A 24,636-nucleotide genomic window follows, 5' to 3' on the forward strand; every position below is an offset into this window, starting at 1 on the left:
TGCCGAAAAGTGGGACGGTACGGGTCGGTTTTTTGGGATCCTTTCTCTATGGAAACACCAGAAAAAGTGTGCCGTACCGCTCGGTGGAAACAACCTATTTGTAACCTCAAAGACTGCCATGTAAAGAAGTGTGACCTTGAAAAAGCTGCTGTTCTCTTGGTGTAACTTATTTATGTTTGTGTTATTGTGTTGCTTACTTTTGATGGACAAAAATTATTCTCAGCCACTGGCTGCATGTTCTGTTGTCTTAGCATATCCCACAAAACATACAACTCCAAGCACCTGGCCTGTCCCCATCAACGTGCAGAGACAAATGTTCAGTTTGCTAACTTTTTTTAAACTGAGGTCTCCATTTGTTAAAAGAATGCCCTCCATAGGTTGAATTTTGTAAACAGTGAATATCAGTGTCCAATTTTAGGGATGAATTTTACAGAATGAGTGAGAAAAACTGTTAAAAGTGGCCGTCCGGGTAAACACTGCAAGCAGTCCTAGAAACCTTTTTGGGAATCTCAGTGCAAACCAGGAAGTCCACTTTGAACAGTTTTTCTCCCTCATTGTGAGGAAGTCATCCATGAAACAAAAATACTGGTTTACTTTTTAACAAAGCGAACTTATGGAGAGCAGATTTAGTCTACAGAGTCCTTCACTATAAGAAGTAAACAGTGGAGGTAGGCAGAGCAGAGCACCACGGCTTTCCTGGTCTCCTCATCATCTTCTGTTATTTTTTTTTTTTATCCCTGAAAAGCCCCCATTTGTCGCGGCCCTTGAGCCAAGTTATGACAGAGCCCTTTGCCAGTGGAATTTACATATCCCTGCATTTTAATGTTTCAAATTTCTACTCAAGCCATTCATGCTATTCATCAACTATCATTACCTAGAATGCCTATGAAAAAGAACTGCAACTCCCAGGTACAGAAATATTTTCCTATGTAAAATTTATCGTTCTTTTACTGTGTGTGGTTTTGGTTTGTTTTTGTTTTGTTTTTTTTGTTTTGTTTTTTTGCTATATTTAGGATCTAATTCTAGTACTCTGGTCAGAGGATGTTGTAAAAGCTTCTTTGCAATGTGTGTCTTGCTGTGAAGCTCTTATTTACTATCTTTGCCTCCCTGATTACTGATTGCATACAGCTGCTACTAATTAAGCTCCTGCAGGAAGTTGGAGCGTGCAAAACATTCAGTCGTCTTCATTTAGTGCTGAAAACACAGTCCATGCCCATATCTGATATGTGCCATGGATATTACTATTTAATTTTAGCATAATCTCAGTTTAGATTTGTGTAGTAATTATTTTTATCCTTTGTTGTCAGGACTGGCATTGAGAATAAATTAGCCACCAAAGCTACAGACCTGTCTGAAGTGTTAATACGATTCAAATATTCAAACGCCCCCACCGCTCGCCCACGAGGAAACTCGTCATTGAAATTCATACAAAAACCTTCTCTTTTGATTTGGTTCACACATACTGACCCCCCTGTAACGCACACATCCACACTCATCTCTTACATGTAAGCAGTGAGGGCTTGCAGGAGCTGTGCAGCGACAGTGATGAGGAGTGGGCTAATAACCCCACTCTCCCCTGCTGGTGGAGAAAGCGGGCTGCTGTTTATCCAACTGGAATGTTCATTTAAGCGTGTTTGGTGACCCCCGTCTCCCACCGCCTTTGGCTACATCCAATTGGCCCCTGTATGTTCCTGTGTGTGCGTACAGACACGCTGTGTATGTGTGTGCGTGTGTGTGAGGTGGGTTTGAAATTTCATCACCAAAATAAGAAATAAAATTGGCTTCCAGGAGAGGACTTGGCGATCTTCGCCACTCTTTAGGGAATGACAGATGATGACAATTCAAAAGCAATTCAGGGGGGATCTCTGCTCAGGCAGGAGGTCAAAGGCAATCAATCCCACTGTGCTTTCTGTGGGGATTCACAAACACATCCTCTCAGACCTCAGACTTATGCGTCTGGCGTGTTTCGAAGATCTGCCTGAATATCTCATCCTGCATGTATTTTTTTTTTTTTTATGCATTACATCCTTTCTTTTTTACCAGCTGTCACCAGCATCCAAACAGATCTGAACAGATATCATCACACTGGACATTTCTGTTCTTAGAGTTTTGATTTGGTCAGATTAAGAGCAGGAAGGCAGCAGCTGTGTCAGAGCAAAATCAAGATTAGAATGCTGCAGACCTCGAAAGCATAAAGCAGCACCTCTTTGACTGCAATCCAAAATATTTTTAATGTTGCATAACTTACATTTCAAATTTAACCACATTGTTGTTAAGTTTTCAAAAGGCCCGCAACAGCAAGCGTGTCTGCATGTCTTCCTCTTAGAAACCCTAATTGGATTTTCAAATCTCTGGTTTCTAAAAGACCTAAATGTTCACTCAGCTGTTCTGTTCGGTTTGACCAAAATGTTTTTCAGTTGTTGAATCTGACAGAACATTAAATTGCTTTTACCCTCAATCCCTACAGTCAAAAAACACACTGCACAGTTTAAAAGCCCTGCTTTTCTTGGTTTCTGCCACACAGTTATATGGTGTTTGGAAACATTTCTCCTCTGACAGTGTGGTCTGATGTGAGGCCTGAGCCAGGCCGACTCTCAGAGCCAGAGAGCAGAGCTGCCAAACACACGGCAGCCAGCAGTGGAGATGATGGATGTGGGGGGTTTAAGCCAGGCAGAGAGGTTATTAACCATCAGTGGGACATTATCTGTTATCTAACTCTGTTTTTAAATGTGGTAACATGTTCGTGATCAGAATTGCCTTTTTGTAACTAAAGCTCCTCATCCCAGTAACACTTTTTTATGTTCAGTTTAGTTTAGTTTAGTTTAATATTTGCAGAAATGTTGAACACATTAAGATATAAAGTACATTTCTGGTTGTGGTAAAACCTGTAAATGGCTAATATGAACATGAAATCCAAAAGAAATACATGAGGTGAAAACAAGCCTACACAATAAAAAAAAAGTGTTCAAAAAAGGAGGATGAATTACTTGTACCCAAGGTGTGTGATGGACAGTTTAAAAGTGGTCATCATGTCCACCGTGCTTTAATATTTGTCTTTTTTTTTACAAAGACAATAGTTAGATGAAAAAAATGAATTTATATTTTGAATTAACAAGAAGCTCCCACATTTTGATGGAAAACTGACTGAGTGGTTTGTAAAAATTACAGGGGTTTTTGTCCATCACGATGGGAAAAAAATGTATTTGTTCATACTTTTTAAAAATTATACCTTTAAAAAAGATAGAAAATCACAACTCTAAATATCTCTGAAGCCAAATTAACAGATATAGGCATTGTTCATTTCAAGAAAGGTCAACAGCTGCTATTTTTTTTCCCTCTCTCAGGGTGAATGTGGAAACTTCATCCGTCTGATCGAGCCATGGAACCGCACCCACCTGTATGTGTGTGGAACTGGTGCATACAACCCAATCTGCACCTACGTGGACCGAGGACGCAGGTCACAGGTAACCAAAGACACTGGCAGGCAGCCATGGAGACATTTTGACCTTTTTCTGTGCACATTTTTAAAAAAACTATCTGTCAGTCAATCTCAGGTCAGAGAATCTACCTCTGCTCTAGTTCTTGGTTTCGTGGTTTCTTCTTCTTTTACTTTGCATTGATTTAGGCTGTTTCACGGTCTGAAGACTCCAAAGAAGTCACGGTCGATTATCTTTTGATCTCTGTTATTATTACCAAATTGCAGTTGAGGTACCTAACTGCCGCTGCTTAGAGATTGTTGAGGCACCAATCTTCTCCGTTACATCTGAGAAAGGCACGCTGACATTTTATCTATAGCAAATAACTTGTAGTCTCCCCCTCACCTGTTTCTACACAGCAGACCCTGTGGCCTGTCTTTCTCTCTGGCTGAGAGCCTCTGAAAGGCCATCATTACCGATGGAGCCTCTCATCCATCATCAGCCTTGTAGCCTGGCCCTCCCTCCGTCCCTTCCTCCATCCTTCCCTCCCTCCTTCCTCACTCCTCGATGGCCTCACAGAGACGCAGCAGCTGCCGACCTGCGTACAATCCACACACACATTAGTCCGCCACTCTGCCTGTTTAGTCTCACTGTTGAATGCAGAGTTCACATTTCAATGTAAAGGTCAGTCCGCCTCTTGTCATTCAGCTTCTCCCTGAAGGCCCAAATGTAATGTGACTTCGCACTGTAAAGATTTTCTGAAGTGGCAGTGGATGTAAACAGAAACTCATTGTTGAGAAATTCCTCCACATGGTACACAGGCAGATGGCTTTCAACATTTCTAGTCTCTACCTTTCTAGGCCAAATGTGTCGCTTTTCCTGCTTTCTTTATGCTTTTTAAAAGCTTATTTTGGAGATTGTTTCAAACTGTCCAGATCTAAATAAAAAAAATTCCAACACTTTGTGACAAACTTAAAAATCCAAAGTAGACTTCTCAGTTATGTAATATAATGTGGATTAATATTGTCTCTTCATAAAATATAAATATGTAACTATTTCTATTGCAATGTTTTGTTCATTTCTACTGTTTGTTTGCCTTTTTTTTTTCTTACTTCTTTGTTCTCTTTTCAGCCCTGCATGGTTTATGCATGGAGTTTCCAGCTTTGTTTGCATGACACTGAGTCTAATCCAACATGGTTACTAAATTATGAATGTCATCCTCAGGGCTTTCTGCAGTCTATTCTGACCTCTTCAATCTGACATTTTTGCCTTTTTTCAGATTTTTAAAGTCTCATTTTTCCCTGGGCTCTTTTTTCAATCTTTCCTGTTTTCTTTTTAAATTCAGATCAGTGATCCTTCTTCTTCATTTCATGAATGGGGCCCAATGTGCCATGTTTCTGTTTTAGGGGTCCCACTACCTACAGTCACCCAAATCTGGAGGGCGAACGAGTCGGGCAGCAGACTACAGCACTACGACAGAGCCTTTGGAGGCGAAGGTGGGCTGAAAGGAGTTTTTAAAAGATAAAAGTTGGTCCCCACCTGAAGTATTTTTTACTCTCAGCTTAAGAAGCAAAAATGGTGACCACAGATTTTAAGGCAGGTAAATGTTTTTTATGAATGCAGAACATTTGCTCCCCTTAATTGGCACTTTATTCAAGAAAAGCATTTTTTTAATGTTCTCTTCTTATAACTTTGTTGTCCCTAAACGTCCTTAAATATCCCACAAATTGTTTTTTACTTCAATTTTTTACAGAGTGCTTGTGTCTCATTTTGAGAGTAGGAGCCAGCCTATGAAGGAAGTAGCCTGCCTGGCCTGTAAAGACCACTCAGACTGACGTGAAATAAGACAGTCCAGTCTACAGAGCGTTTGTGTCACCAGCTGTCCTTTTCCTTGCCATTTTGTTTCTAAGTGCCTTTCCTTGCAAACTAAACAGCTGCACCAGAACTAGCTAGCATTACTAAGTCACATAACCTACAGTGTGTCCCAAACTGCATAATACCGTACTAAACACAGTACAAACAGTTTGAGTGCATAAGTGCGCTCACACTGAGAAGTTTACTCAAATGCAGCATACTACTGGCACGCTCAAAACTGTTCAAGAATTGAGTGTCGAACAATGGACAGTTTGCACCCTCAGTGAACACGATATTGATGATGTAGTGGATATTGTGCTGAAGAAAACAGAGATGGTTAAACTTTGGGGTGTAACGATCCATCAACATGTCGATACATCCATCATTCGAGAGATGATCCAGTCAGATCGATAGACAGTCAAAACATCGATCTACACCATCACCTTCAAGCTACACTTTTATTTTGAAATTCCCCCTGCATGTCTGGTTACAGTTTCCGCCCCCCTGCAGTGTCCTCAGCAAGCTAGCGGTGTAGACAGAGACGACCATCTACGTCTGCATTCTATCAGTATACAGTCGTACTCATATAAGATTGCTTACAGATAAAAACACTGTCATCTCGTTATGGCTGAAGTAGCACAAGTGGAGTCCGATACAGACTCTACAGATAAACAGAGAGGGAAACGTCTGCTGCTGCATGCCTCCTTTGATACACTGATTGTAACCCGACGTCTGACGTTAGATTAACGATTAAGATATAAACAGTCTGACCTAGAACTTTGCCTTACGCTGCATAATCGATCTTCAAGTGGACCCTCCAAAGGATGCAGCTGCTGAAATGGGACTAAGACTGTGGCGTTTTGTTTATGTTTTTTGTATTAGTTTTAAGTGGATGAGGCTAAGTTTACAGAACATGATGCATGCTAACTTTTTCTAAAATAAAAGATTGAGCAGTAAAATGTGTGGCTGTTTTCTTCTACCATATAAAAAGTTCAGTCAAATATGTAAGTTTGTTGGCAGGGTAATTTTGATTAAAATGAATTTGCAAAATATTTTTAATGCTGCAACACTGATAAAACTGTATTTTCCTCCTGGAAAATATATCCATGGAAAGGTCAGGAAAGCAGCTTTGATATTTTTCTGCTTTGTCTCACATATTTTTACCTGTCAGACATTATCAGCTGGCTTTGAAGTGCCCGACTGAACTCCATGTAGACACATACCGAGTGTTGACACAGATGTTCAAGATGTCCTCTTGCACTGTGGAATAATGAATTCTCGTTTGAGCCACTAACATCAGAGGCATGCTGGATGAAATTTTGGATTGCTCTCAGCATTTTCCTCTCACAGATAACTGGCTTTGTGCGCTTTTTTTTCTTCCTCTCAGCAGATCAGACAGTGCTGTGACAGAGAGAGGGTGTGTTTTAGGGTCAGAGCTTGTCATTGTTACTGTTCCTCAACACTGATCACATTATTAGTTTGATGTTTCTGCTTTCAACATTCAAATATAATTAAAGTGCCTTGTACAGTGCATTATGCCTTAAAGAGTGACTTACCCAAGCTCACAAAAACAATTCCTCACAGAAAACAAATCTGCTATCAAATGTGAAAGTAAAACAAAAAAAATGACTAATAATGTTTTTCTGAATTCTTTACATTGCAGGAGTACATTTTCCGCCTTGAACCTGGAAAAGTGGATTCTGGAAAAGGAAAATGTCCATTTGACCCCAAACTGAACAGCGTCTCAGCTTTGATCAGTAAGTCCTTGTTTTTCTTTTCTTAAAGCAAATGCAGATTTTAATTTCTGACCATGAAAAATGAAGAAGTTCTTCTTCTTTGGTTGAAGACTGGTCCATCTGTAAATCCACAAAAAGTCTGTATGACTTTTATTTTATGATGTTACACTACATAATTTTGATATTTTCCATCACCTTTTATTGTGAAAACAAATTTCTGAGCTCCACATTTTTTCTTTTTTTCAAGTAGAACAAAGACAGCCACTTAACAGTGAAACTGGGAAGGGAGAAAAAGCATATTTTATCTTGCTGTATTTTTTCAACATTTTCACTTGTTTTCGGTCTAAAGTGTGCAGCCTTATGTCAGTGGGTGGTCTTTAGCTGTCGGCAGCTTACAGGTGGTCAGGCATGGTTGTGGATCAGTGACCTCCTGCCCTACATTCTTGTGTCGGTGAAAAAGGAAAAGAAAGAGGGAGAGAGACACTATCTTTGGCAACACAATGTCGGCTCATATGTAGCTGACCCAAGAAAATCAGCAGCAGGTTGGTGAGTCAGAGACAAACCACACAGGACAAGCTGGACTTCCCCTGGTTATGGTCCCCCTTCCCCCCTTTTGTTTCTCACAGCTTTTTTGGGGGGGGCATCACTTACTGTTGTTTAGAAGCCAGAAATGCCCATGCTTCCAAATAAGTTTGCTATGCTTTTATTCTGAGATCATGAGATAACAGGTAAGTGATTTCAGCTTGAATAGCCCATTTTAGTTGTCTAGTTCTTTAAAGTGCTTGTTACACCACAGGTCGCACAGACCCATTTGCACACAGTCACTCCACATTGGGAGCAATTTAAAGTTATGTGTCTTGCCCAAGGACAAGTCGACATGTGACTGCAGAGGCCAGGGACTGAACCCTCAACCTTCCGGTAGAGAAACAACAGACTCCATCCGCCCCTTTAAAACCGTTGTGTGGAGGCTATCCTGTTGGATTCAATAATAAACTTTGATTGACCTCCACTCTGGCTGTCAGGAAGTTGTGTAAAGCCTGCTGTCTTTAACAATTCCAATAATTGGTTTAATGAGCGTTGTTAAATAATGATCTCAACATTATTAACTAACAGATAGCTTTTCTCACGCTCTTAGAGCGGGGCTGATGACATTTGTAATGTGTTTTGGCAGTTTGCTGGGGTTTGGAATAGAAATAATAATCATCATTCAGTGTAGAAATTTAAAGCTGTGAACATCACTGCTGCTGCTGCACAAGCCCTGGAGAGAATGATTCAACGATTTAATGAAAATTCAATCAGATGTAGTGGACAACATATCCTTAACGCTAACCTGGAAAATGTGTCATCCATCATGACTTAAACTCTGTGACAACCTTCCCTCTTTCTCTGTGTGACTGACAGATGGAGAGCTGTATGCAGGGGTCTACATCGATTTCATGGGAACAGACTCTGCTATCTTCCGAACGCTGGGGAAGCAGACAGCCATGAGGACGGATCAGTACAACTCCAGATGGTTAAACGGTAACGTCTCAGCTCTGCAGCCAACATTCATTCTTCGACTCATCTCTTTCCAGATCTTTTTTTAAATGTATTCCTCAGCTACTGATGGGGATTACTGTATGTCTCACCAAACATCCCATGTGTTACTCAACAGCACCCTGCATATCATCTAGCATGTCTTCTAGGAATCATTTAGTTGATCTTTACAGCCTGCTGCACGTGACCTCATGACCATTTCACTAAAATACATTACACTAATTGTTGATTGCATGCCTGTGGAGCTTGTGGGTGAGGTCGGCAGTGAATTAGCAGAGGGAAAATGTTGAATGTCAATAATTACTCAGAGTGTCTCTGCTCTCTAATGATCCATGATTGTCCCGGCGTTAGAAATGCCAGTCGGGGGCTTTGGGTTGATGTTGCCAAACCAATCACGGCCTTCCCCAGATTTTCCTCTGACCCTGTTGCCCTGACAACAGTCCCCCGGCTGTGGTACGCTGAATCGGGACACCTGAGTCCTGCTAATCAGCCATGAGGAATCCCCTCAGATATTCCCCCTCCTCCTCCTTTTTCTAGTTTTGATTTGTCCTCATTTGGGACCCTGGTTGGTTACATCGGGGAGGGGCCCCATGTGTTGCGTGTCCAGTGGTGACCCACTAAGTCAGCCAGTGGGAGCGCACTGTGATGCCATTTTAAGCGTTGTCACTAGGAAGAACTACAGGGCTGGGTTTAGGATTTGGGTTAAAGTACTGTTTTTGGCTCCAGGCTAGTATTGCACGTTGTTCAGTGTTACAGCAGTAATCATTCTCGATTGACCTCTGCCTCAACCAGATTCTCTCTGAGCATTCAGATAACATCAGTGGATGGATCTAAATCAGGCTGAATACTCACTGATTATCTGATTTCTTTGATTTTAGATAATCGTGGCCACATTACTTTTAAGGTCAAATGAAATCCGAAACCCAAGTTTGTGGTCCATTTCATGTTTGTTGAGGACTTCACTGTTTTGGATTAAAAGAGACTGAATTACAGTGGCCAGAACAGACACACTGCAGTGCCCCAAAATACTCCCATTTGGAGACAACAACAGAAAAATGTTGGTAATGATTAAAATTGAAAAACATAAACAATGAATACATTATTTTTTTAAAGTACACAATGCTCTAGGAAATGCATCAACTCTAAATCTCCCTAAGGCTACATTCACACTGCAGGCCTTAATGCTCAGATCTGATTTTTTGTTTGACTGTTCACACTGCAGTCAAATTCCAAAAAATCAAATATGTATCTGATTTGGTACCACATATGAAAGTGGCCTGGATCTGATTTGAAAATAACAGATTTAATGTGACTTGTCCTGTTTGCATTTTCAGAAATAAATCTGATTTTGGTGCATGTTTGATAATCACAAATTAAGTACCTTAAGCCTGTAGAGGGTGCTGACTTTGTTGACAGGATTCTGGGTTAACTGGTTTAATTGAAATACTAATTTGCTGTCTGTTTTGGACTTTTGCCTGTTTTTTTTTAATCTAATTTAAATTTGCCATACATTTTTCCAAATGAAAGTGTTTTGTTGGGGTCATTTGTATGCAGATACCATTCTAAGCCATCTACTTTTTTTCCTTTTTTTTTTTTTTTTTGCTTTTAGTATTCAAGTCTGGAAATTTTGTCACAGTCTGTGTGCAACATGACCCAAAAGGCTGCTAATGCTCTCTCTGTCTCGTTTCTTTGTTAAGATCCCACATTCGTCCATGTACACCTCATCCCAGACAGTGCTGAGAAGAATGATGACAAGCTCTACTTTTTCTTCCGCGAGAAAGCCTCTGAGATGGGCCAGAGTCCCATGACCCAGTCCAGGATAGGGCGGATCTGCCTGGTGAGTTATCACACCAGTCAGCAAACCTCATGTTGATCATCACAGTTGAAAGGTTTATGTGTCTCTATAGTGGTTAGTTATAGCCTCATGGTTGTTTCTTAGTCTCTTCAAAGGCCAGAGAGGAAGTTCCCCATGATCATCACTTACCACAGAGTGAAATCAGTGACACTGGCCAATTACCAGAAACTAAATTGTTTGTTTGGAAGCTTGGATTTTTGCTTCCCTGGATAAACTGCTCCAGTGTCAGTGTTTAATTTGGTCAACTTTTGTAAACATACAAAGACAGCCAAACAAAGCCAGAGCTCCTGTTACTCAGGGGTCTTATGCTATGCCCTGGAGTATTCTGAAAAAAACAAATACACATAAATAAGAAAAACTGTCTGAAACTTTTGAACTATCTGCTGTTGAACCTTAAGAAAATGTCTCTCAAAAATGAAGAATACGCGTCTATATCAGAGCTAGTGACTAAAAGTAGTATTTGATTGGTTGAGGTATCGTTTTTAACATATGTAACATCAGTAAGAATAATTTTTAGTTTTTACCTATGAGGAAGCAACACTCAGTGGTGCATAATACCACATTTCATAACAGTTTTTTTTTTCTTTTCAGTAAAATATTATTTTCATGCTGTTGCTGGAGGGAGTGTAAGAAGATCACCATACTCCTTGTAACATCAGACAAGAAACACATTCATCTAAAGACAAATCTGGTTTCCAAATGATTAAATCATCTGCTATCACTGTTTGAATAAGCTTAAAGTTTGGCATGCAGTTAACACCCGAACATAACCACAGACTCTGAGCTGATCCTCCTGGGAACTTGATAATCTTTCACAATATTCTCAACAATCCATTTCAAAACTACTATGGCTTTATCGCTGATAACGCAAATAGGCGTCATCCTCTCAGCGTCATGATTGTTTATGACAACTGAAATTTTATCCAGTGGTCATTCATTCTAACCTTGGGCTGGACAGCCTGAACTGCCATTTTTTTTACTGTGTCTCTTGGACAATAATATTCATATACAACAAGTTTGAAACAGCAAATAGGGGGAAACATATGACAACCTCACTGTGATATCCTGTAAGATTATGAAAATATGTCATTAATATTAAACACATAAGTCTAAGGTTTACCGACAGGGTACTTTGATATATTTCCTACCAGAAATTGGGTATGTCCTAAAGAGAAAAGCTCAACAGTTACTTGAGGGGTAAGATGGAGGAAAACATAACAGGAAAACTCCCTTACCCTGAACAAAGTATATATTTGTTGCTCAAATGTAACCAAGACCTCATTATGGTTGCAAAAATAAAGAGCACATTTTAATTGATTTTGTGAGCCATTTCCTTTTTATAAAAACCCTTTTCCTTAAAACCTGCCCCTGTGCTAAAAACTGCGTACTTGGGCTTGCTTGCTAAAATTTTGTGTGCTAATGCTGAAACCATTCCCCTCTCTTCTGTTCACTTCTGAATCTGCTACTCTTCTGTATTCCTCTCCATGTATGGGGCATTGTCTGTGTGGTTGAAACATTTTTTTTTTAGAATTAACCCATCACATTCACTCTGCCAGTTGCTGGATGCCTTGACTTTACTACTCAGAGGATCCCATACAGGCAGGTGTCTCGACTTTTACAACAATAATGACTCCATACTCATATGTGGTTTAATTTAATGACCACAGGCTGCAGATGATATTCAGACCATTACATTCACTCTGAAAGCACTTTGTGAATAAAACCTTGGCAGTGGTTTCATTGTCAACACAACATTATTTGGAGAACAGTTAAGTTACATGAAAACTTAATTTGTAAGACACAGGGTTGTATCATTAAGATAATGCCGCTTTCATGGTTAATAGAACATTGCAGCCATCTATAAGGGGCCGTGCAAGACATAATTCATTCTGGACCTTTCACATACATACATTCTTCTCTCGCACACATATATTCTTCTTTCACACACATACATATCTACTTCTGATACATACAAATATACTTCTCCTCTCATGTACATACATTCTTCTCTTAAATATATGTACATGAGAGAAGAATGTATGTGTGTGACAGAATAATGTATGGACGTGAAAGGTTCAGAATAAATTATGTCTTGCACAGCCCCTCATAGCCATCAGTCTTGAAGAATAAACTCAACTGGCAAAAGTAAAATCTAAAACTTGGCTTTAAACATTCTGCAGGATGATGTCTAATGTCCCAGACAAAGTCTGTAGTCCTAGTTAGCCACTTGTTAGCAACTGCCTTTTGAAGACTTGAAAAAGCTTCAGTATGCACTTGTGGAGCCCTTCCTATGGAATAAGATTAGGGCCAGAGGTGAGGTAAAAAATAATGCTATGCACATTGAGATTAAAGTCAATATGACAAGAAACAAGTCAAAGCTTTGAGAATAAAGGCCATAAGGCTATAAAAAACAATGGGTGCAGGACAAAAACACACCTTATGAGCCAAAAGACAAAGAATCTCTGTTGTTAAATCTAAATCTGAAGAATAGTATCAAGAGTTCATTGATTAAATGCAGTTTTTTATGGTGTGATTATGTTTTACTTTAATCTCAAACTTTTCTAAAAATTGTATTTCAACATTTTTTTTGTTTAAATTTTAACTTTATTCTCTACATTTCGACTTTTTCTAAAATCTTGAGACAGAATTTCAATTCTATTCTTGACATTTCAGCTTTTTCTCATCTTTGAGATTTTAATCTTGAACTGCATAGCATTAGTTTTTCCTCATGCCCTAATTTTCTTCTGTAACTTTGAGATGTATCTTATGTCATAGAAAAAAAGTGATTGTTTACTACAGACCGTATTTCATGTATGAAACCAAACATTAGCTGAAAAGTATCTTTACACTTTAAAACAATGGAACAGAAAGTGTTAAAATGCTAATTGATTTCAGGATTTTTGGACTCATTACTTCAGGATTTTGTTGCACTGTAAATCATTTCAATCTGTTTCTGGATTACATTAAAATAATTTTATCTTTCACTGATTTTTTTCCCTTCTTGCTGTCACAGTAAATAAAGATAGACACCAAATGTCTCCCAGCTCTGTAAATTTGGGTTCATGGTACATTGTGCAAAGTTCCAGCCCATGAATCATTTTCCCACAGCTTGAGTCTTACCTCAGCAGTAGTTGTTGGCTGACCTCCTGTGCAGATGGGCCAAGCTGAAGCACAGAGCTGATCTTTATTCACACTGGCTCAATAACAACAGAGCCGGTGAGTTTGGACGGTTGTTTTAAACAGCTGCTGGTCAGGCGTAAGATGGATGACAGTTGTCTTTATCCCCCCAGAATGACGACGGTGGACACTGCTGTCTGGTCAACAAGTGGAGCACGTTTCTAAAAGCACGACTCATCTGCTCAGTGCCAGGAGCTGACGGCATTGAGACACACTTTGATGAACTAAGTGAGTTTAATTTACTTTGTCCCTCTTTGATAATTTTTGACCCTTTCAGGACCTTTGCACTGCTCTTTCAACTTAGGATATCGCCCAGGTTTGTCTTTGATCAGCCACCTGTAGATAAATGAATCTCTAGTCCATGTTTGTTATCAAGGGTAAATTCGGTGCCAAATATCTTAAATAATTTCTGATGCTTTTACAGATCAAATATCCCAAATCAGGGAACTTTTAACACATCTGCTCAGAGATGGTGTGAGGCATGTAATGAATACGGTCGTGACCTGACAGAAGTACTGGCAGCTGGAAAGTGAGAATTCTTTCAGCAGTATTTAACTAAGATTCAACACAAGAGGCTGCAGATGGGGAGCTTGTTGACAGATTCAGTATCAACTACTTTCTCATTTAAAGACCCCTTTTCACATTTTCCTCTCCATTTGCTTTTCATACTTGATTCATGATGTCACAGCTTTAAGCTTAAACATCTACTCAAGTTTTACTGCAGCTCTCTCTCTCTCTCTCTCTACATGGGAGGGCACATATGCAGTGTTAACAGCAGCATGTGTCTGCTTATGCACAGCGATACTGTGAAGAATCTCAGCGAGCTGCAGCTTTAGATTAAGGTATCACTGACTCATGCATGTTAAGCCTGACATATCTGTTCCTTTGAACATCAACATGGCTGCTCTAGGAGCTGAAACACCCATAAAGGTAACATCCCCACTCTAAGGCTGTGATCATTCTGCTTTTCAGAACCATGAGCATATTTTTAGAAGAGAATTTGTACAAGAGATAGGAATGCACGCACACAGAGTAATCAAAGTAATGAGCAGCTGGGATCAGTACGACCCCTGTGGATCATCCCGGCCTGTCCGTCATTCACATGACTGACAGGATTAAGGAGGGATTTGTAGTATCCTTGAAAGTCTAATGATGCCTGGTATGAGCAGCAAATCTTTCACTACTTTCTGCTGTTTTGTGCCTGATTTGAAGAGAGAAATCTCACTCACTGGGGATAAAGCTCCTATTTTTACAGAAAATGAATTTTTGGAAAGACTTTAAAATTGATTGTGGTTTTAAACAGCAGGCCAAGACTAATTGGAGCAAACTATTTTTCTCCCCAGAGATAATCTGAAAAGATGGAATAAAACTCAGATGAATATTCCTCGATCTAGGTTCTTAGAGAGTTTTTTTAAAGATGGAGGATGAAATTGCTTTTTGCATTTGCATTTTTGATGTCTTGTATATGTGTTTTTAATATCCAAAGCAGAATAAACTACTTTATTTACCCTCAAATACAACTCAATAAACCAGCAGAGAAGCAGGAAAACATAGAGCGTGACACACAGCGAAAGATCCGCTCTGCCACACTGGCACACAGACATACACACCACAAACAGAAGCAGCACACCTGCACGCACACAAGCAATATATGTTGTGTGGTAGGGCTGTCGCGGTATACCGGTACTGATGATAATCGTGGTATTAAAAAATAAAATTTCAATATCATGTTAAAATGTGCATATGGTAATACCATGTAAATGATCCAGTGCCACTTGAACACAGTTTGGAAACAGAATGGAAACAGAAAAAGAAAAATATGCCAGGGATTGTTCAGTAGACAGTGGATTATTCCAGAGTTAATAGTTGTCATTCTTTAGTTGCACACAAATGCTGTGTACCCTGCTATCCATAAATGATATTGTTTCAGTTAATATTGTAGTTATAGCAGATGTTGCACCTTGTGGATTTTCTGTTTATCAGTTCATCTGGTTGCCTTTTAACTAGCTATTGAGTGTATTTGCACTTTTTATATGCAGTTGTACAGTTACTGTTTTCATACTGTCTCAGTACCTCCTTAGACAGGTATTTTGAGTGTAATTCATCTGCCAAAAGAGAGAACACAACATAAATAAAGTTAAAGATAAATTTGATTGATTGTCCCATTATTATATAAATTTCGTTATTGTGACATTTTTTGCCTACGATAATCGTGAAGGAAAAATCTGATATCGTGACAGCCCTATTGTGTGGCTTACGTTAAATTTAGAATTGGACTTGGTTTTGTTTTTATCGGCCGGTAGGCGAGATTTGTAACCCAGACCTGGCTGGTGCACCAGCCTTGTAGAACGTGATCTTGGCGATGCATATAATTTGGTTATCAATCTGCACTTTCATAGCACTTTTCCTATTGCCTGATCACTCATAGTACTTTTTATACTAGGTCAGTCTTAAGCCTGGTTTCTACTTGGCTGTTTAATCAATGCCATAGCTACCCTGTAGATGTCAAAATTAAAGCTCCTTTGCAGGGTTTTCATCTGGTTATAAAATGGGCTTAAATCAAACACATCTCTCTTTTATGACCCATAGCATCAAACAAGACCGTCAGCAACAAGACTGATTGATATGTTGGTTTTATTTATATCCAAAACTGCTGCATAGCAGGTGTCAAACGAAGTGAGTGACATTGTGCTGCCTAAACAACCTTTTTTAGGATAGGATCTAATTTTTGTGTTAAAAAACACACTACCTACACATATTCAAGGCTAGATTGGCTAATTAGCAAAGTGGTACTAATTGGTCTACAGGAGATGCCAAAGTAACACAAACTGAAAGTACAGCACAGTAGCTTTGACTGTGAATTCCCCGATTTATATACTCAGAACTTTGACTTGATATTAAATGTCCCCAAATGCAGTTAAAGCTGTAATTAAAATTGTTTTTTTTTTAACTGTTGTAACAGGTTATTCAGTGTTGTTTTGAATATAAAGGTTTAAGATCAACCTGAGAAAAGTCTACATTGCAATGCAATACACAACTTGCACTGGTCTAAATTATGGCTTTATTTAATTTTATTTATGCTTTATTACAACACTGCAATGTGCATAATGTTATTACATGGCTCTAAGTGCTGATCAAAGAAAAAAAAACACGATTTCACTGAAAGTGTGAGGAGTGAATGAAGATATACTATGAAAATATTTACCCAAAACCATGAACTAGAGCACATGAGTTGAAGGGGTTTATTTATGTTAACAATATGACTTGAATGCTCCACATTAACTGCAGAAAAATATATATATCTGTTTTGCACATTATGTCTTTTTATGGTGGAAATATTGAATAATTCACCCAGTAGCTATGCATCAACCACAGCTATGAGCGATATGTCTAGTAACATGTCTTGCTCATGCTGTGATGGGGCTTTACAACATGCAAATGTGTGTTCTGCATTAGGAGCACTCAGTCAGTGACAGGAGAGCGCTCTTCTGTCAGCACTGCTGTACTTTAAGCGGTGCATCCACTATACGCAGACGAACACTGGCTGTGAGGTCATTCTGGAGCCCTGAGGTGCTGTGAAACATCCCATAGCTCTGCGGTCATCCTGCCCACAACCACAGACGCTCTGCTGGAAATGTATTCAGTCTGCAGTCCTGCTGGTCCCTGATGGACACCAGCAGAGGCTTCAGAGTGGTTGGATGAGAACTCAGGGGAGAGAGTGGAGTACATTCAGATGGTGAGGCAGGAGAAAAAGCATTTGGTGTTGTACTGATATAAAAAGTGGGAGCAAGAGGAGGAATATAAAGGCACGCAGGCACAAGAGAGTTGAAAAAGTCTGCCAAATAAAAATGAGAATGGATGTGTGGTGATGAAGTTTTATTGCCTTTTCTGTAATGTAATTATGGAGTGAAACATTGTTGTTGTTTTTTTTTTAATTGAGTTATTTTTAATGCTCTTATAGTCCACAAATCCCAAAACAACTTGACTATACAGAGAGACAAAGATTCTTTTTGTTCCAGACTTTGTTTTTTTTTCAGTTTTCCCTGCAATTGTTTGGTTGCACATCTATTAAAGTAGTTATCAAGTAGCTAGTAATAACTGCAGAAATAACAGAAGCAGTTTACTGAGCACACTATTTCTTTCTCTTCTTAAAAAACTACTAATTTATCCCCTTTGCCTTCTTTCAACACTCACAGCAATCAGAGATGTTTGTTCACTACTGTGCCGCTGTGAGCGCCTCAAACAACTCTCTGATCTGTCACATCAGAAACAAAAGTTTCAGTGACGCAGCTTGTTCCAGCTCTCTGCTGATTTATTTCTCTTCTCTTTCACCGCGCTCGCTCTGTAGCCAGCAGGCCTGTCAAACTGGCGTCAGATGGGTTATGAGTTTCTCCTTTGTTTGCCAAAAGTTAATTCTCGCTTTAGTGTGCAGCCATTACCTGTCATTTTCATACCTTGGCACGGAAGGAGATTTTTTTCTTGTTTCAGAAATGATTTGGAGTTGGTGATCAAAGCAGAGTTTTGTTGATTTTGCAGCTTTGCAGAGTCAGAAATGATGTTTGCATACGAGCTCCCCTCCCTTGTGTTTGTTATGTGCATACTGGATAATGCCAAAGGGCACCATGATCAAATCATATGTAATTACATTTCACCCACAATTCCACATGAATAATTGTGGATAACATTTAGTTCTTTAACACCACAGCTTCTTGCGTTATCTCAGATGATGCATTTTTCAAATAAATGTCTTCCTGTCCCCTTAAATAACTGTGAAAAGAGAAGGATTTTACACCTCTTTATTGTCATTATTGTTCTCTTGAGACTTTGCATTACAGGCAGTCATTTTTCTTGTCTTCTTAAGCTCATTTAAAACAAGTGAGCTTTGCTACAGGCATAAGAGAGTCCTATGTGTTTAACTGCAGCTATGGTTCTCAAATTCTCAAGTTCAAATTTGTATCAGTTTTCTTTTTGTGCTGTTTTCTCTCACACTTATCTCTCATGAAGCTCTCAGAGAAGATACACTGGTTTCACAACTGCCTCAGCCCTGCTGTCTTCAGCTGCATATGGCTTCTGTTAAAGTCATGTTTCAGCAAAGATCTCTATTACACTCATATTCCCTGCTGACATTCAGGAACTTTAGTCTCAGCATTCATAGAGTTTAAATTCAGAATTTCACTGAGGTACTGACACCCAAAATTCATGAGGAATCCTTGTTTCGGTCCCCATCCCTGTAGACAAAAAGGCCACTTAAAATAAGGTTGGAACCAGTTGGATTATGGGAGCTAATAAAGTCTGGGAATGTTTCAGTCCAAGACAGAAATAATAATACCAACTGATTATGTTGTGTTTTAGTCTGACTGTTCATTATGACAGTTGTTGTGCCCCTACAAAACACTGCTTCTTTGTTATTGGTGGAATTTAACTTCCTTTACTTCCTTTCAGGTTATATGATCGGATTTGAAACTCTTTTTTTTAGATGAACATTTTATGTACAGGATCTTAATTGAAACATGATTAATGCAATAGCCAGGCAGGCAAAATTATTGTCATAGCTGCTGAAACACACCCATATAACTATCTAGCTCATCATCAAGTTTTCCAAAATGTTAAAACAACACAAAAACTAGCAAATGAAGGTAAGTGAGAGATTTTGCAAGAGTAAAGCCTAGCATCCTAGCATCATGCCTTGCTGTCAATCAAATCAGCCACAACCCTTTTTTCCAATTTATTAAAACCTCTAGGTCCTAATATAATAAAATCAGATGTAATATAACTAGAACTACCACCTGGCAGTTATACAAGGTTGACAACTGCCAGACAGTCAAAGTACAGTGAATGTCAAGAAGGTATAGCTAAGAAGCTACAATATGGTACAAGGTATCTGTGTCCTCATAATATGTATGTTCCAGAAGACTTAGGACCTCAAAAATCAGATCAGTTTACCATCAAGACCAAGTGGACATCAAAGTCATGACTGTATATTCAACTCCCATAGTGTTAAATGTAACAATTTTGGGGGTTAATATCATTCTCATGGGTTCCAGGTTAATCAAGATTATCACCTGACATTGAACTTTGGGCAAAGTCAAGCATCTCCTTTGCTGAAAAATTTTCTTTACCACAGATGGGAAGCCACTAACTCGGCAGACACATTCACTCATGGTGCAGAAGTATCTAACATTAAAAACAACAATCTACACTTTGGGAGTTGAAATTAACTCTTAAATGTTTAACACTGACATTTCTACACTGTGTCAGGGTAGACATTTCTGCAGTGAAATCTATCAACCCATTATTGACATATGACATTAACAGCAAGGGATTTACATGAGGCCCAGAGGCTTTGGCTTCAGACTTATGACCTTCAAAATGAAAACAGTTCATCCATAAGTCGGAGTGGATTTGTGAAAAGTCTGAAGAACATTCCTTAAGGCGTTCTTGAAGTTTGTGTGTCACCAGCATGCATGAAAATGAACTGCACAGTTTTACCAATTGAGAAATTAGTTACAAAGTGCATTTTGTGCCAGGATGTAGGCATGTTGAGTTTGGTTGTAAAAATAAACCTTATAATATAGGGCCTAAAGAGGATTCATTGATTTTTGTAGCCAGCCAATTGATACTTGAGAAACAAAGGTTTTTGCACTCTTTATGGCTGCATTTTAATTTTTAAGATGATTTTTGGGCTTTTTTGCCATTATTCAGATAGGATGGCTGAAGAGAGAAATATGGGGACAGAGAGTGGGGGGTCAGCACCAAACAGACCAGGAATCTATCAGTGCATTGAGGAATACAGTCTTTGTATATTCATGCCTGCTTTGTCCACTGAGTTAAACCAGCGCTCAGCATTTTCATCAGGTTCATCAGGCTGTTGGTGCTTGGAATTCCTCTTTTAAAGCTGTGCTTTTTTATTGCTGCTATACAGAATCAGAATAATTTTTCCTCAGAATTCTCCAGATTATTTGGATTAACTCAGGAGTGTGACTCATCAGCCAAGGTCAAGCTTGACGGCATCTCTTTTGTCTTGGCCTTTTCAAATTTGATAATACACCAGGAGACCACTGGTGGTTTTTGGGCCCTTGGGACATCCACTGCATAACCACAGGCTCATGGCAACCCTGCATTTCAATTTGACAGTACCCTAGGCCATGCTTACTCAATACATCCAACCCCTAATCCACCCTAAGGGTGTCAACTTTATTATTTTTTTCAACAGATTCTTTTCCCATGCCCCTTGTAAAGTGCATGGACTCTAGAGCAGAACCAGGGTTGTGTCAATCCTCCTTTCCATCCGATGGTGCCCTCAGGGGGGCTTACTCGCCAAATCTACCTATTACTCTAGCCTAAATTTAAGGCCTAAACATACCTTAAAGTTCTGCACAGTACTGCACCTCTATAAAGTGGTTAAAATTCATATGCAAATTGCAACAACATTAAAAATCTGCATACATTTGTACATTTCAATCAACAGTTTTTTTACAGTGTCAGATATGTGAGTAAAAATGACAAGTATTCGGCTGAATGAGTGCCTACATTTGTAGGACTTTTAATACTTTTTTTTTTTTTACTGTTAATCGTCTGTCCTTTTATCTGACTTTAAACAATGAAATGTTTTGTGTCCAAAGGTATATTTATAAGGTTTTTAACTCTGATTTCTGTGAAAATCACCAAGTATGTACTCCACCACTGCTTACTCAGTTTTCAAACTGTTACTTATTTTAACAACTTTTGTGTTTTTTCTATTAGGGGATGTTTATATCCAGCCAACTCAAGACACCAAGAATCCTGTCATCTATGGAGTCTTCTCAGTCTCCGGGTAAGTGACTGACAGCTTCTCAAACTCTCCGCCTTTCATGCAGTTTGGAGGGAAGGTGTATTTTGGGTTCCTCCTGCAGCTTTTATTTCATTTCCTCTCAGCCTGGAGGTGTCAGCTCTCTCTGATATTGAAATGCTGCGTTACGTACGGCCCGTCAGATCCAGGCTACAAAGTGAAAACTTAGCTGTGAGAATGTGGAGCCTGGAGGGAGTCTCACTCCTCTGAGAGGCTGACTGAGCCTATAGCTCCTCACAGGTCAGGTTTGATAGCAAGTTGTCATTCAACACACAGCATTAAAATTCAGGCAGACATGAAAATTGAGACTGTGACTGCACACAAGCAGGGTGAGGTTCACAGATAGTCATAATAAACATATCCTGATTAATGTATTTGAGAAACAAACACTGTTATTGTTTCCATCCTCTCACATTTCAACCCAGCTGATAAAAACACACGCCGCACTGATTATAGAGGCCCATGACAGGAGTTACAAACATAGTACACCCACCACCGGAGCTCTGGCGATTCTCTGCAGGACGTGGGTGTTTGTATGTCAGTGTGTCAGACAGCTTGACTCGCTTTGAGTGTGTGTTTGTGCATCATAATGCTTTGGAGCGCTCCTGTAAGAGGCCGGCCGAGTACGTGGGAAGGAAGTAGATTCTAGCAGCCGCAGAGACCAGCAGAACAAACCGTAGTAATTATCTCCTGGAGCTGCCATCTCTGTGTGTTCATCCTTTTCTCTCCCGCCTTCCTCCAGGGCTGTGTTTAAAGGCTCGGCTGTGTGCGTCTACTCCATGGCAGACATCCGCATGGTCTTCAACGGCCCCTTTGCACACAAAGAGGGGCCAAACTACCAGTGGGTGGCTTACACAGGAAAGATTCCTTACCCACGACCTGGCACTGTGAGTTACACATCACTGATTACAAATACACCCATTCTACATCATATTTTTACAGTGTGATTGTATGTTAGTTAACTGATCTTTTTTCATCAATAGTGTCCTGGAGGCACTTTTACCCCCAACATGAAATCCACAAAGGATTATCCAGATGAGGTGATCAACTTCATGAGAAACCACCCCACCATGTACAATGCTGTATACCCAGTACACAAGCGCCCCCTGGTGGTCAGGACCAATGTGGACTATGAGTTCACCACAATTGCTGTGGATCAGGTTGCAGCTGCTGATGGAAACTATGAGGTGCTCTTCCTGGGAACAGGTCAGTACCTTAAGGCAATAAAGGGTATCGTGTTATTTTTCACAAAGATAATGTCACTGTTTGGTATATTATTTGGAAAGTACAAGTCTTCTAGCATTCAACGAGCCATTCATTCTTAGAATAAATTAACAGCACCAACCTGGAACTAAAACAGCTACTTAACCTTTAAAAAAAATAATCGAACATTGATTTAAAAACAGCCAAGTCTTTGGTGTATATTTAGCATGGTTCATACATCAATATAGTGCCTATAAAAAAGTACTCACCCCTTTTATTCATTTTATAAATAAATCATGGTCAATGTATTTTGGCTTTCTGGACAAAAGAAATTACAAAAAAAAACCTTCAATGTTAGAGGAAATCAAAAAGTAGTTCCCTCATAAGATGGAGTGGATATTTAGATGACATATGAGCTGAGTGCAGCCTGAATGGGGCTGTCAGACGGTTCTAAATGTCAGCCAGGGAGAATCATGACTCACTTGTCTGTTGTGTTTCACAGATCGAGGGACTGTCCAGAAAGTGATCGTCCTGCCCAGAGACGACCTGCAGACAGAGGAGCTTGTCTTAGAGGAAGTGGAGGTCTTTAAGGTGTGTCTTTACTTCTCCTTCTCTCACTCTGTATTTTTCTGTTATCTGAAACAAGAAGATTAAAGTTGTTTTCCTATGTATTTCTACAGGTTCCTACGCCAATCACCACCATGAAGATTTCATCAAAACGGGTATGTTAGCTCAAAGTGTCTGACACCAAATGCACATATAAACCATCAGACAAAACATGAGAGTATAGTCAGGAACTCAAATAAGAAAAAAAGGCAAAAAGTAATGGATTTTTGACATTCAACAAAATCTACTAGCTCTTAACACTGCCCAATTTCTTGCAGATTTCTGTCTAATGAATACAAAACGATTTGATAGCCTTCAGAGACACAAATTTACTGTGCACTTTTCAGAATCAAGAGGCGCCATGAATGCATTCTTCTAGAATAGCTGAACAAAAATAAGTTCAAACATCTAGGAGTTTGTGATTTTGTTTATTTGGTTTGTCTGATTGGACTATAAAAATCCATCGTGGCTGCACAGGTGTCCTAAGAAGACACTTAATGTTTTTTTGTTTTGTTTTGTTTTGTTTTGTTTTGTTTTTTTGGTTCAAGCTTAGTGTCGTTCTCTTAGCAATCTGCATACTCAGGATATAAATGAAAGAATAGTTGCAGGGTTTTTTTTTTTAACTTATCTGTAATTAGTCTTATTTAATGAGAAATATTCACATGCAAATCCTCTACAAAGAGTTCCCTGGCTAAACAGAAGCTGGCTTAACAAAAAAGTTAAAGCAATATTCAAATTTGATGCTAATGTTCTGAAAAGGAAAGTTTAAAATTTATTCAGACCACTATTTCTATGCATTACCCAGCAGGAAGGTCCCTGCACAGCAACATGTATAAAAAATGCTTAATTTTAAACCTGTCTACAGGTGATTGAATTATACCTACAGCATGGAGAAAAATGTTTTTAATACAGTACAACAACTGATTGATTCTAATGCTATGGCTTTTTAAACTAATATTTCAAGGACATACTGCTTTAAACTGAACAAGGAGGTAAGATTTGCTGTATCTGAATATTTAATTTTTCTTTTCTTTACCATCAACAGCAACAGCTGTACGTGGGCTCAGTGTTGGGGGTGACCCACCTGGCTCTCCATCGCTGTGACGTGTATGGGGAGGCCTGCGCAGACTGCTGTCTAGCCAGAGACCCATACTGTGCCTGGGATGGCAAATCATGCTCCAGATACTCTAACTCACAGAAGAGGTGAGGATTAAGATGCCAGACACAGGCATGCATGTAGAACTATATTTTACTTTTCATGTGTCAGCTCCAAAATATGTTTAAGTTGAGCTTTTTATTTTGGACTGTTTATCTAAACCTTCTAGGCGGAGCCGTCGTCAGGATGTGAAGTACGGCAACCCGATCCGCCAGTGCAGAGGTTATAACTCTAACAGTGAGTATGAGGTTGACTTAATATAAACCCAT

At 39.3% G+C, this 24,636-nt stretch overlaps 1 protein-coding gene across 2 annotated transcripts in view; it reads left to right on the forward strand.

Moving 5' to 3' along the window:
• The window catches only part of sema3fa (sema domain, immunoglobulin domain (Ig), short basic domain, secreted, (semaphorin) 3Fa), an 80,775-nt gene that overhangs the window by 51,254 nt on the left and 4,885 nt on the right, over positions 1-24,636 (forward strand). For both annotated transcript variants that reach the window (XM_041783010.1, XM_041783011.1), the window contains exons 5-17: positions 3,345-3,464; positions 4,823-4,912; positions 6,934-7,027; positions 8,408-8,527; positions 10,240-10,379; positions 13,688-13,802; positions 21,318-21,387; positions 22,145-22,289; positions 22,386-22,608; positions 23,108-23,196; positions 23,286-23,327; positions 24,257-24,414; positions 24,537-24,604. In XM_041783010.1, coding sequence (XP_041638944.1) covers positions 3,345-3,464; positions 4,823-4,912; positions 6,934-7,027; positions 8,408-8,527; positions 10,240-10,379; positions 13,688-13,802; positions 21,318-21,387; positions 22,145-22,289; positions 22,386-22,608; positions 23,108-23,196; positions 23,286-23,327; positions 24,257-24,414; positions 24,537-24,604 — 1,474 coding nt within the window. The remainder of the gene's footprint in view (positions 1-3,344; positions 3,465-4,822; positions 4,913-6,933; positions 7,028-8,407; positions 8,528-10,239; positions 10,380-13,687; positions 13,803-21,317; positions 21,388-22,144; positions 22,290-22,385; positions 22,609-23,107; positions 23,197-23,285; positions 23,328-24,256; positions 24,415-24,536; positions 24,605-24,636) is intronic.

Source organism: Cheilinus undulatus, linkage group 3, assembly GCF_018320785.1.
Source record: "Cheilinus undulatus linkage group 3, ASM1832078v1, whole genome shotgun sequence".
Classification (NCBI taxonomy): Eukaryota; Metazoa; Chordata; class Actinopteri; order Labriformes; family Labridae; genus Cheilinus; species Cheilinus undulatus.